Source organism: Electrophorus electricus, chromosome 5 (assembly GCF_013358815.1).
Source record: "Electrophorus electricus isolate fEleEle1 chromosome 5, fEleEle1.pri, whole genome shotgun sequence".
NCBI lineage: Eukaryota > Metazoa > Chordata > Actinopteri > Gymnotiformes > Gymnotidae > Electrophorus > Electrophorus electricus.
The window spans coordinates 17,415,605-17,431,029 of NC_049539.1; the positions used below are offsets into that span (position 1 = coordinate 17,415,605).

Consider the following 15,425-nt stretch of genomic DNA (forward strand, 5'->3'; position numbering starts at 1 on the left):
TTTTCCCCAAGTGTGGCACTACGGCATTAAAGCATCTTTTTTGCTTTAATTCCTCTATATCCTCCTAATTTTCTTCCAGCAGGAAGTTTCCTGTGTCCGTTTAAAAAGGATTAAAGAAAGATTACGAAATGTGGCTGGAAGAAGCGTGGAATGTTTTGGTTATTAGGCCTAAATTGATTATTTATTTAATAAACATTGTTCAGCATTGTTTTGGCTCTTTCAACGTAGTCATTTCATTTGCATGGATATGGAAAAATTCCAATAACCGATAAATGTTACGAAGTAATCGAACCCAGCAGAGACCATAATCGGTATTTAATCAGACTGAATAGATCGGAGCTGTGGTGAATGGAAACGTTATTCAAACCTCACATTAACAGAGAACGTGTGTGTGTGTGTGTGTGTCAGAGGCGGGGGTGAGAGTGGGAGAGGAGCTGCGGGGAATTGAAGGCGGGGATATTTTTTTGGTTCCTTTATTCATTGGGTCACTGAGCGGTTTGATTGACACATGAGAACCAAAAGGTGCGGAAACGTTCCTATTGGTTGCCGAGGCGCTCTCAGTCTCCTGTTGTCTCTCGCCGATGCGCATTTCGGGCTAGGCAGCTCTGGCAGTCGTGCTATTGAGTCAGCAACAAGAAGGCTCAGCTGAACGCTGAAACCTTTCAGAGGTGGAGTTTCAGCACATTGGAAACACTGAATTAATTTACTTAAAAAACTGAGCTATTTGGAGTTTTTTTTTTTTTCTTTCCCCTTCACCCACTAATTTTCTACAAAAAGAGGACTCTTCATTTTTCTTCAGGCACTACTCTCCTGGAGGTCACACTTTTGCTAGGGACCCTTATTGGTAACCCTACCATCCACAATGAAGCTGCTGGCATCTGCCACCATCACACTACTCATGGCTCTGCTGTCCTTGAGCCAGTCTTCGGAGTACGAGTACCTAAACTGGAAGACAGAGACGTTCACGGGCGGGCGCACTTATGACCGGCCGCCACAGTGCATGCCCATCCCGGACGACCTACGGCTGTGCCACGACGTGGGCTACGGTAGCATGCTTCTTCCCAACCTGCTGGAGCACGAGACCATGGCAGAGGTGAGGCAGCAGGCAGGCAGCTGGGTGCCTCTGCTGCACAAGAACTGTCACGCGGACACGCAGGTCTTCCTGTGCTCGCTGTTCGCACCCGTGTGCCTGGAGCGGCCCGTCTACCCATGCCGCTGGCTGTGCGAGGCGGTGCGTGACGGCTGCACGCCTATCATGGAGTCGTTCGGCTTCCCGTGGCCCAGAATGTTGCACTGTGACCAGTTCCCACAGGACGAAGTGTGCATCAGCACACCCAACACTACAGAGGCCCGACAGCCCAAGGGTAAGTTGCCTGAAAACACACACACACACACACACACACACACACACACACACACACACACACACACACACCTTCTTGCCATCTCACATGTTCACATTGCAACTCTCAAATGATCCACTTAAGTACAAGTGAATTTAAATAGATGCTCCTGAGAAAAATTGCAAATTCTAAATAATTTGCCATCTCACATGTTCACATTGCAACTCTCAAATGATCCACTTAAGTACAAGTGAATTTAAATAGATGCTCCTGAGAAAAATTGCAAATTCTAAACAATTTGCCATCTCACATGTTCACATTGCAACTCTCAAATGATCCACTTAAGTACAAGTGAATTTAAATAGATGCTCCTGAGAAAAATTGCAAATTCTCAACAATTTTCCATTTGCTGCTTAACCAGAGCACACAAAGGCACTTTATAGAGTCAGTACCCACCTTGAAAAAACCCCGTACCGTAGTCCCAGTTTACTGTTACAAGTCACATAGCTTAAGCTGGCATGTCTTTTTGACCATTATAACTCTTATTGGTACCACTACTTCTTGACCTTAAATGGTCATTAATTGTTGCAGTGTATACATTTAGAGTCACTTTACGTATACTGCAGCCTCACACACCTTTTGCTGGGTGTGAGAAACGACACTTTAACTTTTTCTTAAAAGGCAGCTCTTTGTTATTTCAGGGCCCAGCATCTGTTTGCATGCCTTCAGCTAGAGTTAACCAACCTTTTGGTACATGAGGGGGGTGTTATTTACACTAAGACATGTGCATCAACACATACTGGCAAGGTCTTAGCTTAAAAAATAAATTAATAAAAGGTCTGTAAGGTTCACCTTTGTACAGTTAAGTTTTAGATTCACAAGCCAAGTGGGTGAAGGTGTTCACTAAAATACGAAAGATTAATATTTCAACATTTGTTTAACAGCTGGTAGCAATTGGTTGTGGGGTGTTAGTTCAGGTCCAGGAGAATGCTGGGTAGTTGTCTAAAAACATTCAGGTACATGTCAGTTCATTTTCCTGTATTTCTTTACTTTGATAAATGTGTTTTGCCTTCCTTGTTTCTGAGAAAAGTGTGGCATGTCTGGAAGTAGCCAGGTCTTCCGGACACACGGCCGGGTTTTGGGGGAAACTACTTTAGACTGGGAGAAGACCTCAGTAGGTCACTGGGATGCCACTATTATCACTGTTTTTCATAGGCTAATGGGGGAGACTCTTGAAACAGCAGGGGGAGAACTGAGCAGTCAGTCACCGGCAATCTTGAATTTGCGCTGTAAGACTCCTGTCTCTTTCCCCATTCTTTTTCTCAGTTTATCTTGAGAAAATAGAAAAGTCTATGATTTTTCTAGAACACCTAAGTGATTCTGATGGACTTATATTCCATGCTGATCCAGGTTCTCAAAACATAAAAACATAAAAACTTGGGGTGTGCTTTGTATTAGTGTGGCAGGCAGCACAGATTCAGGCCTTCTGGCGGTGAAGACATCCCATGCCATACAAAGTACATTTGGCTGTTTAACATCTCATAAATTACATTGGAGTTCCCAGACATTCAGTGCATTTCACTAACATGGAGTAAGCGGCCGTTACACATGGGTAAAGAAAAAGGGGACGGACTTCATTCTACTACATGCACGCTAGCCGTATTAAAAAAAAAAACCCACATTTGTTGGTAAAGGGAGAGGTAATGTGGAGTCGGACACCACCACCCTGGTGGAGAGGCACATTTGGGTGGAGTAGGACACCTCCACCCAGGGGGATCTTAGCCCACATGGCGCTGCAGCGAGCTACCGTCATTCGCCTGTTATCACATGGTGTCAGCGCTGTGTAAATAAACCCAAGACCCTGGCTGAACAGGCCTAACACTGTTTCATACTGGTGCGCCATCCACTTGAACCTGGGACCATACAGAACCTCGCAGACCCTGCTCATAGCAGATAAATAAACCTTTCTGATTCTGAATGGAACTCTTTCGAATAGAATGCATCGCAGCTTCCAGAATGATGGGAACATTTTCTGCAGTTGGCAGAAACAGTTCATAACATTCTGGGAACCAGAAATAAGGAAATAAAAGCTTTTTTTCTTCTGCTCTTGGAAGGAGATAATACATTTTTAAAATGTATGTGAAGTCTATGTAATAACTGTCTAGCAAAAGGGACAGCTAATAATACAATCAAGACTGCATGTATGGCAAAGCAGGACACTGCTAATATTTTTTTTAGAATTTTAAAGGCAAATTCTGACAATTTCAAGAGAGTCCAGGTTCACGTGTTCACCACACTTATCACAAATCCAGCAGGTCATGCAAGGGTCTCACAAGAAATCTTTTTCGAAACACTTTGCTCTGAGATTGAGCAACAGGTTGGGAAGAGGGTGATCATGCAGAAAGGCAAAAATGCCTGTTTCAAGAGCTCTTTTCACCTCAGTGCAACTTTCATGAGGTCTCAACAAATAGCTGCAAATTGATAAGACATCTGGCCACAGAGGAAGGACACAAAGACAAGATTGGCCAAAGAAACAAAAAAAGAGAGCATAAAAGTGACTTTTTATTACAAAAAGCTCTTTTGAGAGTGTAAAATCTCTAAGTGAAGGCTGTTACATGAGATTAAAAGACTAAATGAGATTCTTTATCATTAACTATTGCTATTAAGATAAAAGCTCTTGTGCCATTAAATGTATGTGGATTTATATATATATATATATATATATATATATATATATATATATATATATATATATATATATATATATATATATATATAATCCCTATGGCACATATATGTACATATACATATATATGTCACAAGAACTTTCCATATATATATATATATATATATATATATATATATATATATATATATATATATATATAAAAATACATATAAATACAGAATCTCATTTAATCTCTAAAGGAACTTTTAATCTCAAGTAACAGCCTTCACTTAGAGATTTTACACTTTGAGTTTAAGGTCCCAGTTGCCATGACTATGGGGGGCCTCCTTGATATAATGGTCTTAATAATTACAACTCAAGGCCTTTGGGATCTTATCCTGATCCTTTGCTCCTTCAACTGTAGACCGAATAACAGTTGTTGACTTACATATGTAAATGGTGTAGTTTGGGGTTTGTTTACTGCAAATTACCATGACAGAGAAAGAGAGAGAGAGAGACACATGGGGACATGGAGAAGTATTATTTTGCTGTCATTCTGGAAGTTGTGCAGTAATGCTCTCATATATCTCATATATCTTTTTTTTTTTCCTGCTTAGTCCACAGGGTTAAACTCCACAGTGTCCACTCAGACAATGATCGCTGTGATCGCTTTTAAGTGCTTTCATCTGAAAAGTGAAACCTTAGCTTTTGCTGGATAAATCTGTGGCTAAACTCCCACACGTCGATGTGACTTGGCCTGACAGGTGGATTATGGGAAAATGAGGCTCGGAATTTCTGTAGCTTTTCTCCACTCTCTCATGAGACTCGGACCACCGTGTGATTGGGTCCCCGCTGTTTACGGTCATACGCAAACTTTCCAAACACACACAAGGAAGTGAATTAGGGCCTTAATTCCTAAGGAAACAAAGGGAAAGACATTTGGTCTCCATTACTGAGGGCAGCAATACTGATTGGCTGTTTCTCTGTGGCATATTGTCCCTGACATGGTGCCTTGCTTTGTGTCTTAGGTTACCTTCCAGTCTGTCCTCCCTGTGAAGACGAAATGAAGACTGATGTTATTTTGGAGCATATGTGTGCCAGCGAGTTTGGTAAGGACATGAAAACACGCCTTTCTCTGTATAAAACACACACACAGATGCACACACTGTGGTGAAAACTGAGATGTCACTTTCAAGCCAAAGAACCCAGCAGTCCTACTGACACACAGGGGCATGAGCAGAGATCTTGAACCCCCCCTCACCCCAAATACCCGCTCATGCCCCTCCCCTTCCCCCGCCCTGATTTCTGACTTAGCACTGGACACAAGGCTCAATCAACAGCTGTGTGTTCACACAGCTAATAAAGTTGCCGAATTGAAAGTTTCCTTCCTATATCTCCTAGATAACACAGGCCTTCTTAGTTTCTTTCTTATCCTTCTTAAACAGCTGAGGTTTATTTAGACATTTGGCAGGACATAAAAGTGCTAAAGGGGTATGTCTCCTGAAGAGCTGAAATGAGGGAGAGTGTGTTAGACTGAAGTCTCCTACTGATGGCAAACTGGTTGACTTGAACAGCATTGTAACACATATGTTATATATGCCCAGGACATAGGGTAGGTAATGTCAACCTTAGCATAAAGGCAAAAGAAACATTTGGCCTGTTTTAAAAGGTTATTTAGACTTGCAGATAATACAAGTGTACCTATTTCAAGGTACAAAAATATAATAAAAATGTATATATTTAATATTGAGGCAAACAAAAACCTTTCTGTCCCAAACGGACACATGTATGCACTTAATAAGTACAAGTAGTCTCCACTTCAGGGACTTTTACAGTCATTGCATCTGAATGTTTGAAGTGACAGATTATATAATACTGCCCCTTACCTAGCTGTCACAACGCACATTTTACAACATGGAAAGACAACTCTGTTCAGTGCTTAGAATAACAGCTGCAAGTTCTTTTTTAACCCTCGTAAATCCATGTCATGTCTTGGATGACCCTTTTAAAGGTCACCGCTCTGTAACTAATGAATTGAGGTAATTCACGCAAGCCTTAAAACCTCTTGACTTGGCTGTAGCTCTGAGCCATAAATTGGGATGTTTGTTTTCCTGTCTGGTCCAATAGACGAGACAACAGTGCCAGAGCTGACCTCTCCGCAGGGGTCATTTGGGTGCCTTCTGGCTGCAGGTTATTCAGAAACATCTCGGAGCTGTCGAGCACATTTTCTTCCGGTCTGCATAGTTCTGCAGGCAGTCCCAACACACGATCTGAATGAGTCTAAGTATAGGTGGTTGGGGGTTTTTTCCTACTTTTTTTCCCACTCTCCATCATCCACATATTTTTAAATCTCTCCAAATCTGTGATGCTTCATTCCTTCGAAGCTTAAACTCACATGTGAGTCCAAAGAATGTCCAGAATTTTAGAGTGTGTCAGATCTTGTGCAAGCTCTTAGAAGAACAGCCCCCAAAAAATCTAATTCAGCTTTGTGCTTTTCACCTTCTTTTACCCTCCCCCACCCCACTGAATTGTTTTGAACCTTTCACTCTTGTTTCACTCGTGTTTCACTCTTGCTTTGTTGCCTTCTTTCTTACACACCATCTACCAGTTGTTGCTGTCAAAGGATTTTTCGGAATAGCAAGTGCCAGAGTTTCAGCATCCAGGCCATCTACATTAAGGTTCATTTCAGCCCACTTGGTTTCTTGGGAAAGCCGAAAAAAGGAAAAATGAGTTCCGACTCATGGCTCAAAAAAAGGACTCAATGACTTGCTTTTGCGACACATGGTGTTCTGAGCCCACCTGGTTGCAGTCTACCATGCAATTGGTGGCACAGTAACAGCCCATTTCATCTGTAATTAAGACAGATGAGGTTTTTGTCCTTGACACAATAGCTTTTATTTTATTTTAAAAAAATTGTATTTAGTTATTTTTTAACTTTCTCTTCTCCTTCAGTGTTGCAGTTATTCCAGGCTGTCTGAAAGACAGGTTGCTGCTAATGGCTGTTAAACGAGCCCGTAACAGCAGCTGTAAGAGCCTGAGCCAAGCAGGGGGTTACCTCAACAAAAGGAGGGAGACGCACCATTCCCTTCGTGCTGTCCTCCCGAGAGGACAACAGACGGCCTTTGCGGGTCAACCTCTTGCGAGTTCATAAAGCCTCATTCAGGGATTTCCAAATGGTCTAAGCCCATCGACAGGGGAGCTGCCATCTTTTCTGTGGACCGCTTTGTGTGAAGCAGGCCCGTTGTGCCTCTTGGAAACCCCTGGGAAGAGCACCAAAAGCAGGCCATTGTGGGCAACTGTCAGGAGGGCTGCCCCCTCAATCTGTGATGCAATTCTCGGCCCGTCACCTGGTTTCCGTTAACGATGTCCATTAAAGAGTCTGAAGTGCTGCACACACATCAGCTGTTGCATGCTCTGTGCTGACTCACTGTTTTAACTCCACACCCACTGAATATAGGGTGCAAATGTAGCAGATTTTTCAATGTCTACTTTTAAGAAGCTTTTTATAAATTTTTTAGAACTAATTTGTCCAATGTGCCCAATTTGTTTTTGTCTGATATGAGGCTGAATTTTCCTCCAAAGCCTGCGAGATTTCGCCAGGCTATCAATAAGGGCCTGGGCTTGGCTGTAAATGTTTGGCGTCAGTGATGCAAGCGAGAGATAACTAGCAGATATTCTGCATACCAGGGCAGGCAGTGAAGGCCCTGTGCACCTCCCATGAGCGTTTGATCTCACCACAGAGCAGACACTCACTTGCTGACCCTTTGCAAATAAACGGCACCAGCTCTGGAGTTTTATGGGAAAGGCCACTCCTCTGCTTTTATTATTCCTCTCCCTAACCGAATCTCTGATGGAGCACTTCTCGTCTTACACTCCAGCTGGCTGCTCCCCCTGTGGCCGATAACATGCGCTCAGTCGTGGATGGTAAAAGCATATGGCTCCGCTGCGGTGCCATGGTTATACTCAATGTGTGGGAGGCAGCGTACTGGCGCCATCTTCAAGCCTGACCACCCTAGCCCTCACTCTTCACCCCTCACCCCACAACCCGCACCCCAATAAGTTTACAACGCTGTCTGAACCATCTGTGAGTAGGCCTGAGTATGCCCAGGATGGCATACAACACCAAGCGGTGGAACAGAGGTTTGGGGGTTAAAGCTAGCCACCCGCAGGCTGTTGAGGATGCAGCATAGGGTGACCTGACCCTACTCTTGAAAAACTCTCCTACTCTCCCTGTAGCAAAGCTCAGTCCCAGACCTGCCTCAACATATCTGCCTTCCGGCAGAGTTCCACTCCAACTAGAATCCGGCATGTCTTGTCCATCTAATTGAGGTCTTTAGGACCATCTGGAGATTGGAATCAGGTGGGCTGGAAACCAAGTTCTGGAAGTCTTTGGAAGTGTACAGAGCTTGAATTATCTAAATCATTTTCTTTGTTATGTAGAAGTGATTTAGTGAAAGTAGTGAGCTTAGTGTTTCTCAGTCCTGGTCTCTCAGGGTTTGAGTTCATGAAGGGCTTTTTAATTATCTGAGTTCAATCGGGTGTTTCAGGAGTGGAGAAAACACTAAAATAAGCAATGAAATGTCAGTTCAGGATTCCCATGACTGAGACAGGCAGATGGAGGTAATTTGGGAAGGGAAGTAGATCATGGTAACAGCGAATTTAGGGCAAACAGTTGTGTGCATCGATCCTATGAGGGGAAGCACACTGTTCCTGGACAAGTTCTTGCCTCGGCTGTCCTCATAGGCAGTACTGCTTGGAGGACGCACTGGCTGACCTGCAATCAGCAGCTCCAAACAGATGTGCTCTGCTCTCTGGCGTCACTTCTTTAATGATGGGCCAAGAGGACAGAGGCCACTGGTCATGGAATTCAAAACATTGACCAGGCAAATATTTACCCAAATTGTCCAGGATGATGTACTAATTTGGGGAGAGATAGCATCCCAAACTTGAGGTTCTCATTTTTTTCCATCAAATCTCAACTGAGGAACTGTTCAGTGTTTAGATGGAGATAACAGCTTTCACCAATCTGTCTCTAACTGAAGTATAAATGTTAATTGAGCCATAAATGTTTTGTCTTACCACTAATTTGAATGAAAACGATTTAGACAATGTGGAAAAAGCATGTTTATTTACATAATATGGTCAGTTGATCTTGTTTATTTGAGTTAGCCGAACAACTACTGACATACTGCATATAAAGATTTTGATTTTGTGAGTTCAATGATTTGTTTTCAGATACTACCAGAATACTACTGTGCAGTAGTAGGAAGTCAATTGAGTTTTTAAGGTTCTCTGTAACTGTAATCTGTTAGCAGTAATGATTCGAGAGCTAGTGCTCTGAGTGTTGAAAATCTTGCTGCACCTGCTCCCATTGACTGAGGCTGTTTGGGGACTCTGAAACAATGGAAACAGGAGATAGAACTAAACCAACTCTATTGCTGTTGCCCCAAAGCTACTGGTTATAAACAATGTGGTGTTATGGACTGTTTGGTATGACTAGTTGCAGAGGTGTGACCAAAACACAGAAATTATTGGGCTGAGTGCTCCGTGGCCGTCTGGACTATAGTTATACAAGCTGTGAAGTTCGTCAGCGAGCCCAAGCCCCCAATATACATTTTGATAGAGTGGACATGTCTTCCACAAAACATCTAATGCTTGGTCTGCTTTTTTCTCTTTAATTTTTTTTTATTATTCTGTTAAATGTTAAGACCACTGAAAGAATCAGCTAATGGAGTCGAGCCTGCAGATCAGGGCCTTAATCCTTTAAATGTGTACTGGTAATGCCTGGAAATGCCACAGCCTTAATGCAGGACTAATTACCCAGGCGAAGGTGCGAGAGAAGGCATGCTAGCTGACACATTTCCTGGACGGCCATCCAATCACGCAGCTTGTTCTTAAGGCCACGTCCCCTGCTGGGCTCGACATCCCCGAATGAGGGTTAATATTGCTTATGTGACTTGCTGACATGTTTAAATTACCTGTTGGTGTTGCTGCAATGGTTTCTTCTCATCTTATGAGTCCTGCAGTGACAGTCGATTCTAGGCCCAACTTTCTTTGGCTGTAAAGATCTGTTAATTTAACTGGCCCAAAGTCACCGAGGATATATGAGACATGCAGGAAGGTTTGAGTTTCACTGTGGTCTGCTCACCGACAGCCAATGGAGACTGATCAGGCCATTAAAGAGCAATTAGCAGTAAATCTGGACTTAGACATGGAGCTGTTTTTCCACGGGTGTTTGGAAGCAGGGGTGACTAATTGGCCCAAAATGCTCCAATGGTGTTGCAACACTAGCGGTTCACAGGAGGGTCATCAGCACCAGGTCATGGTGGAAGTAATGCTTTTCATTGGTACTTTGGGGTGAAATGGATTCACCTAAAGGTGGTCATGACTCAGAGCAGGACCACCGTGCAGCTGAGCCATAAGCCCTGATCTAAGGAAGCAAGAAGATTAGGAGATTAAAGACAGTTTAGTTAAAGATCAGGCAGATTAAGACAAATATGAAGAGGTGGGGTGAGATTACAGGAAGGAGGAAATAGTTTTTAAAAAGGTGAATTTCTACGAAGTGCTGTCTATTCCTGAACATCATGCTGCTTTCTGACACCATAATGGTTTTTTGTCTTCATATTAACCAGTAAGGACCAAGTTTAAGATTTTTGATTCAGTTCATTCTGATTGCTTATTCACAGGGCTTCGTAGACCATAACTGTATGGGATGCATGTGGACATGCTACCTTAAATTGTTTGTTAACATGTTTTCTATGTTAATCTTTGCACAGTGAATATTGTAAACTCACCCAGTTTAATCAGCATTCAACCAACTTAACAACGAAACACTTGCACAAAACTTTCCGTTTTTACCGTTACTATTCTGTGCTCTCTTCTCTGCTCAGTTACCTAAGAAATGTTGCTCCTCGTCTAATTGAAATGAGCTCTTAAAGGGGGTCTCAGATCAAACCAGGCCTGCAGATTCAGTTACGTCTGGAGGGATATGGGGCAAACAGGCTGCAATTTGTGACATTCTTGCCCTCTGGGAAGAGAGAGTGCGGTAGGGGCGGATAGATTTACATGGCTGGTGCTTTATCTTGATGAAGGCTTGTAAACTTGACAGAGCCTGTGACAGAGATCCCCCAGGTCATTAAGGAGTGCCCCAGGAGCTTTCTGAGAGGAGGAAACCTCAATATTGATTACAAGCCCCTTTTTAACCCCCATCCCTTTTTCTAACTCTCTCTCCTTCTCTCTGTCCCTCTCTCTCCTTTTCTCCCCCTCTTTGGGGTACTTACTCATCTAATCTCTTTGCTGGTGCGGTTGTGCTCAGAGCCGTGTATGAGACACCCTGCAAACTCGCCTCAGCCTCAAAGAGTACACAGACCATCCTTACATAGAGTGTCACTTAAACAAAGTTTGAAGTTTCCTGTCTCCCTCAGTTTCTCTCCCTCTGTCTCCCTTTCTCCCTCAGTCTGTTTTTTTTCTCCCCTCAGTCTCTCTGTCCAACTCTCATTCAGTCTCTCAATTCAACAATGCTTTATTGGAATGAATGTTACATTAAAGTCAAAGCAAAAATATGTAAACAAGAAAGGAGAAATACTTAGAAAAAGAACAAAAGAGAGTAATTCATTTACAAAATAAATTATTAAGTCATAAATCTACTATACTGAAGGGACAAAAAGAAATATTGGTTGTCCCTTAGGCTGTGACAAGATGCTATGAATCTTGTTCCTTGCATAATCAGCCAATTCTGCTCTCCCAAGATATAGGAGGGTTTTTATTCATTACTGCAGTTACATTATTACTTAGGGTAGATGCTACAAATATTCTTATAGATTAGTTAAGTGCAGCTACATCTCCACCACTCCCAGGTGGCAATGGGAGCACAGCCTGTCCTCTCTGGTTAGCCAGGTCTGCCTGCGATGGTCAGTTTCGAGGTTGAGGCTCTCTCACCTCTCTTACACCCCTCTGTATCTCTTCCCATCTAACTCAGTTTCTTTCTCTCCCTCTCTCTCTCTCACCCATATAGAATTTCACAAACCTGACCCCATCAGCTTTTTCTCTACCCCCAGCCATCAAGACCAAGATCAAGGAGGTGAAGCGGGAGAACTCTGACCGCAAGGTGATCCTCCAGAAGCGGCGCAAGGCACTGAAGTTTGGCAGCCTGAGGAAGAGGGACCTGAAGAAGCTCACCCTGTACCTGAAGAACGGTGCCGACTGCCCCTGCTCGCAGCTCGACAACCTGAGCAACACCTACCTCATCATGGGCCGCCGTGTGGACAAGCAGCACCTCATCACAGGCATCCACAAGTGGGATAAGTCCAGCAAGGAGTTCAAAAAGACCATCAAGAAACTAGAAAGCCACAAATGCCCCACCTTCGAGAGCCTCTTCAAATGATCCATCCGCACCCCCCCCCCGACCACAAACCGTCCTGCTTTTAATCAAACTTGCACATCCAAGCAACCAGAAATATTGCTCCCCATCCCTTTGTTTATATACAGTATATATTATATTTCTATGTGTACTTTTCAAATCAAACCCTCTTTTTAAAGGGGCCTGTTAGAGGATAATGTATGACATACACTGTCCAGCAGAAACAACTAATTACAAATGTATATATCCATATCTGTCCAGACTGTTTTGTAAAATTATCAGAATCCTTCTTGAAGTTCTATTATTTCCTATCTTTTTATAAAAGGATAGTGAGAACACACTTCTATGCTGGCTACTATGCTTAATGGAGTATTCCAAAAGGTATTTTACACTGTGAATTTTTTTTTCTTAAGCCTTGAATGTTCCCTTCGCATAGGTCAAAGAGCTTAATTTTGTCATTCTTTGGCAGAAGTTTTTTTTTTATTATTATTATTGCTTTAGTTTTTCCATATTATCATTATCGCACACTGTGAGAACTCGCAACAGACAACACAGTAAACGTTATTGAGTAACTGGTCAGATATTCCAACTCATTTTGCATTCAGCATTCTGTTGCGTTTGAGTTGTGTTGAAGCAGCGCAGAGAGATACTCGACTACAATACTCGATTATACTCGACTATAGTCAGTATAGTCATTCCTCGTTGATTTAACATACTAAACTAACGAAGAGAAAGAAACCTATTGTCAACAACAGCTTTTCTCTTGTCAGTATTGCTATTATTCCGTGCAGTATACATGTTAAACCACGATTATCTTTGACCAAAGTTGTTTCTTCTTTTTTTCCTTCTTTTTGAAAGGCAAACTCCCCAAAATGCCGAATTTCACTAATCTATGGTTTATGGTCCCAGTTGCCCACAAATGTTCCTCGCTCTGGGAGAACATTTGCGTCTTGAAAAAAAAATGCATACTCTGCATTACAATGTGCACATGAAAATACCTTCTTTTTTTTTTCCCTTAACTGTAGCACTATTAGATCGGTCCCTTGTGTTTCCTTTGTAAACATTTTGCCAATCATTTTGTACATAAAATTCTAACACAAATATAGAATAAAACCGTGACACAAACTCTTGACACGTTATGCACGTTTTTACCAGTCTACACAACGAACAATGAACTGAACAATGGGACACTGAAGATACCTTCTGAACCTTTCTTAATGTTTTAGTTAAACAAACAAATGAAAGAATGAAACAACGAGCGAATACACACACAAATGAATAAAAGGTTAATTATCTCAACAGTCCCTGGTATCTTAGAAAAATGAATCAATACGGCCATAAAGGTCGGAGCACAAAACGCCCCAGGGCTTTTTTTTTCTTTTTTGTTTCCTCTTGAAATGCAGTCTTAAACTTTTGATCCCTGTTTAGAATGTGGCAACCATCGCAGGTCAACAATGAGAACGACTCCACAACAAAATTTGCCTGCCACGTTGTCCGTGATTTATAGCGTATTCCAACTGTGTAAAAAGCAACAGCAGTTCTGGAAACGATTGCACGAGTGAAAGCAAATCCGCGTCGGAGTTAATTGCATATTGTTCGACTGTATGCATCGCCAAACGCAGATGATTGTTTGATTTTTTTAAGGGTTTAACCTATTGGTAAAACATCTGCGTTCGTCTTCAGCTGTTTCCCCCGAATGTCCTAATTGAAAGAGACGTGCAACCTAACACTCCAGCGTTTAACAATACGCCTCACTTTAATGACAAGCTTCGGGCAGCACGGACCGACAAACAAGGCGCAGTTAAAGCCAACTTTCCGTTGGGCAGCTTTCAACGGGTCATGAGCTAAAGCAACACTTGAGTTTGAACTAGGATGCCGGGTCTTGTCGATACGGTTAATCTGCGAATAACGTGGAACGAACAATACTAGAGAGTGAAAAGAGGATATTGGATAACTAAGCTTCCCTTCGGGCCACGCGGTTCTAGTAAGCGCCTAAGCATACTAGCACTAAATCTTTTTCAGATGTGGTTTAACTCTAATAGCGAAGGAAGCAACGTCAAAAAACACTTGGACAAAGTAAAAAAAAAAAAAAGCATTAGTAGGAAATAACGTGATGGAACAACCAGTAATCTTAAGGAAGAGAGAGAGAGAGAGAGAGAGAGAGTGTGTGTGTGTGTGTGTGTGTGTGTGTGTCAGTCAGTGGTGGACATTAGAAGAGATGCAAAGAGGACGAACTAGCTGGTTACAACTACACTTTTATTACCAGTCCCTGGATTATCTCTGCAGAGTATTAACCCTCAGTGCTCTGGCTGCAAGGTCTATACGCTGCCTCTGGTTTGGTGGACATTGCACGCTTTTGTCACGTAGTAGACAGGTTCGAAGCCTGGTGACCCCTGCCTTTGTTACATGCAGCCATTATGGAGCATTCACATAGGGACAAGCTCAGTATGAGATTAACTTTGTTTTGCAAAGTATGTTACGCAAACATGGAATTTCCCTTGGTGATTGCACACATGCATCACATGTAGTGTACTAACAAGAGCAGGCAAGTACACAAATTGTTTACAAATATTCAAGAGCAAATTAGAAATTAAACTACAGGGGAATAAAATAAATAAATAAATAGAGGATATAGTAAACAAAAAGGCCAATGATTGGAATCTAGAGATAGGAATATGTGAATATGCAGGATCCGAGGAGGTATAAAATAAAGTATTTTTTACAATAGAGTACAGAATTATATTAACATACAGTCGTGCTATATGTAAATATATATTCGTGTAGAGGATTCACAGTAAGAGATGTTTGGTAAATTAGTAAAACTTCATTCAGTTGTTCTTATCAAGGCTAACAAGGACACAGTGTCACTTATGCAATGCACGACTCTCACAGAGTGTTATTCCTCGTACCTGGTGAACAATTCCGATAGGCCTGTAAGCAAACAGCAGCTGCTCAAAGGTTTACCATCATATGTACACCTGTGATAACATAGTTTGACATTCTTAGTTCGTATATATGCATGTGATCTGTGGCTGTGGACATGCACGAATCACAG

General features: G+C 42.3%; 1 protein-coding gene across 1 annotated transcript; it reads left to right on the plus strand.

Annotated features, from left to right (window-relative positions):
• Nucleotides 1-575: 575 nt before the first annotated feature.
• Nucleotides 576-13,495, plus strand: sfrp1a (secreted frizzled-related protein 1a). Its single transcript, XM_027009256.2, has 3 exons — nt 576-1,364; nt 5,040-5,120; nt 12,069-13,495. Exons 1-3 carry the CDS (start codon nt 863-865, stop codon nt 12,392-12,394), a joined length of 909 nt encoding a protein of 302 aa, XP_026865057.1. The 5' UTR covers nt 576-862; the 3' UTR covers nt 12,395-13,495.
• The last annotated feature ends 1,930 nt before the right edge of the window (nt 13,496-15,425 follow it).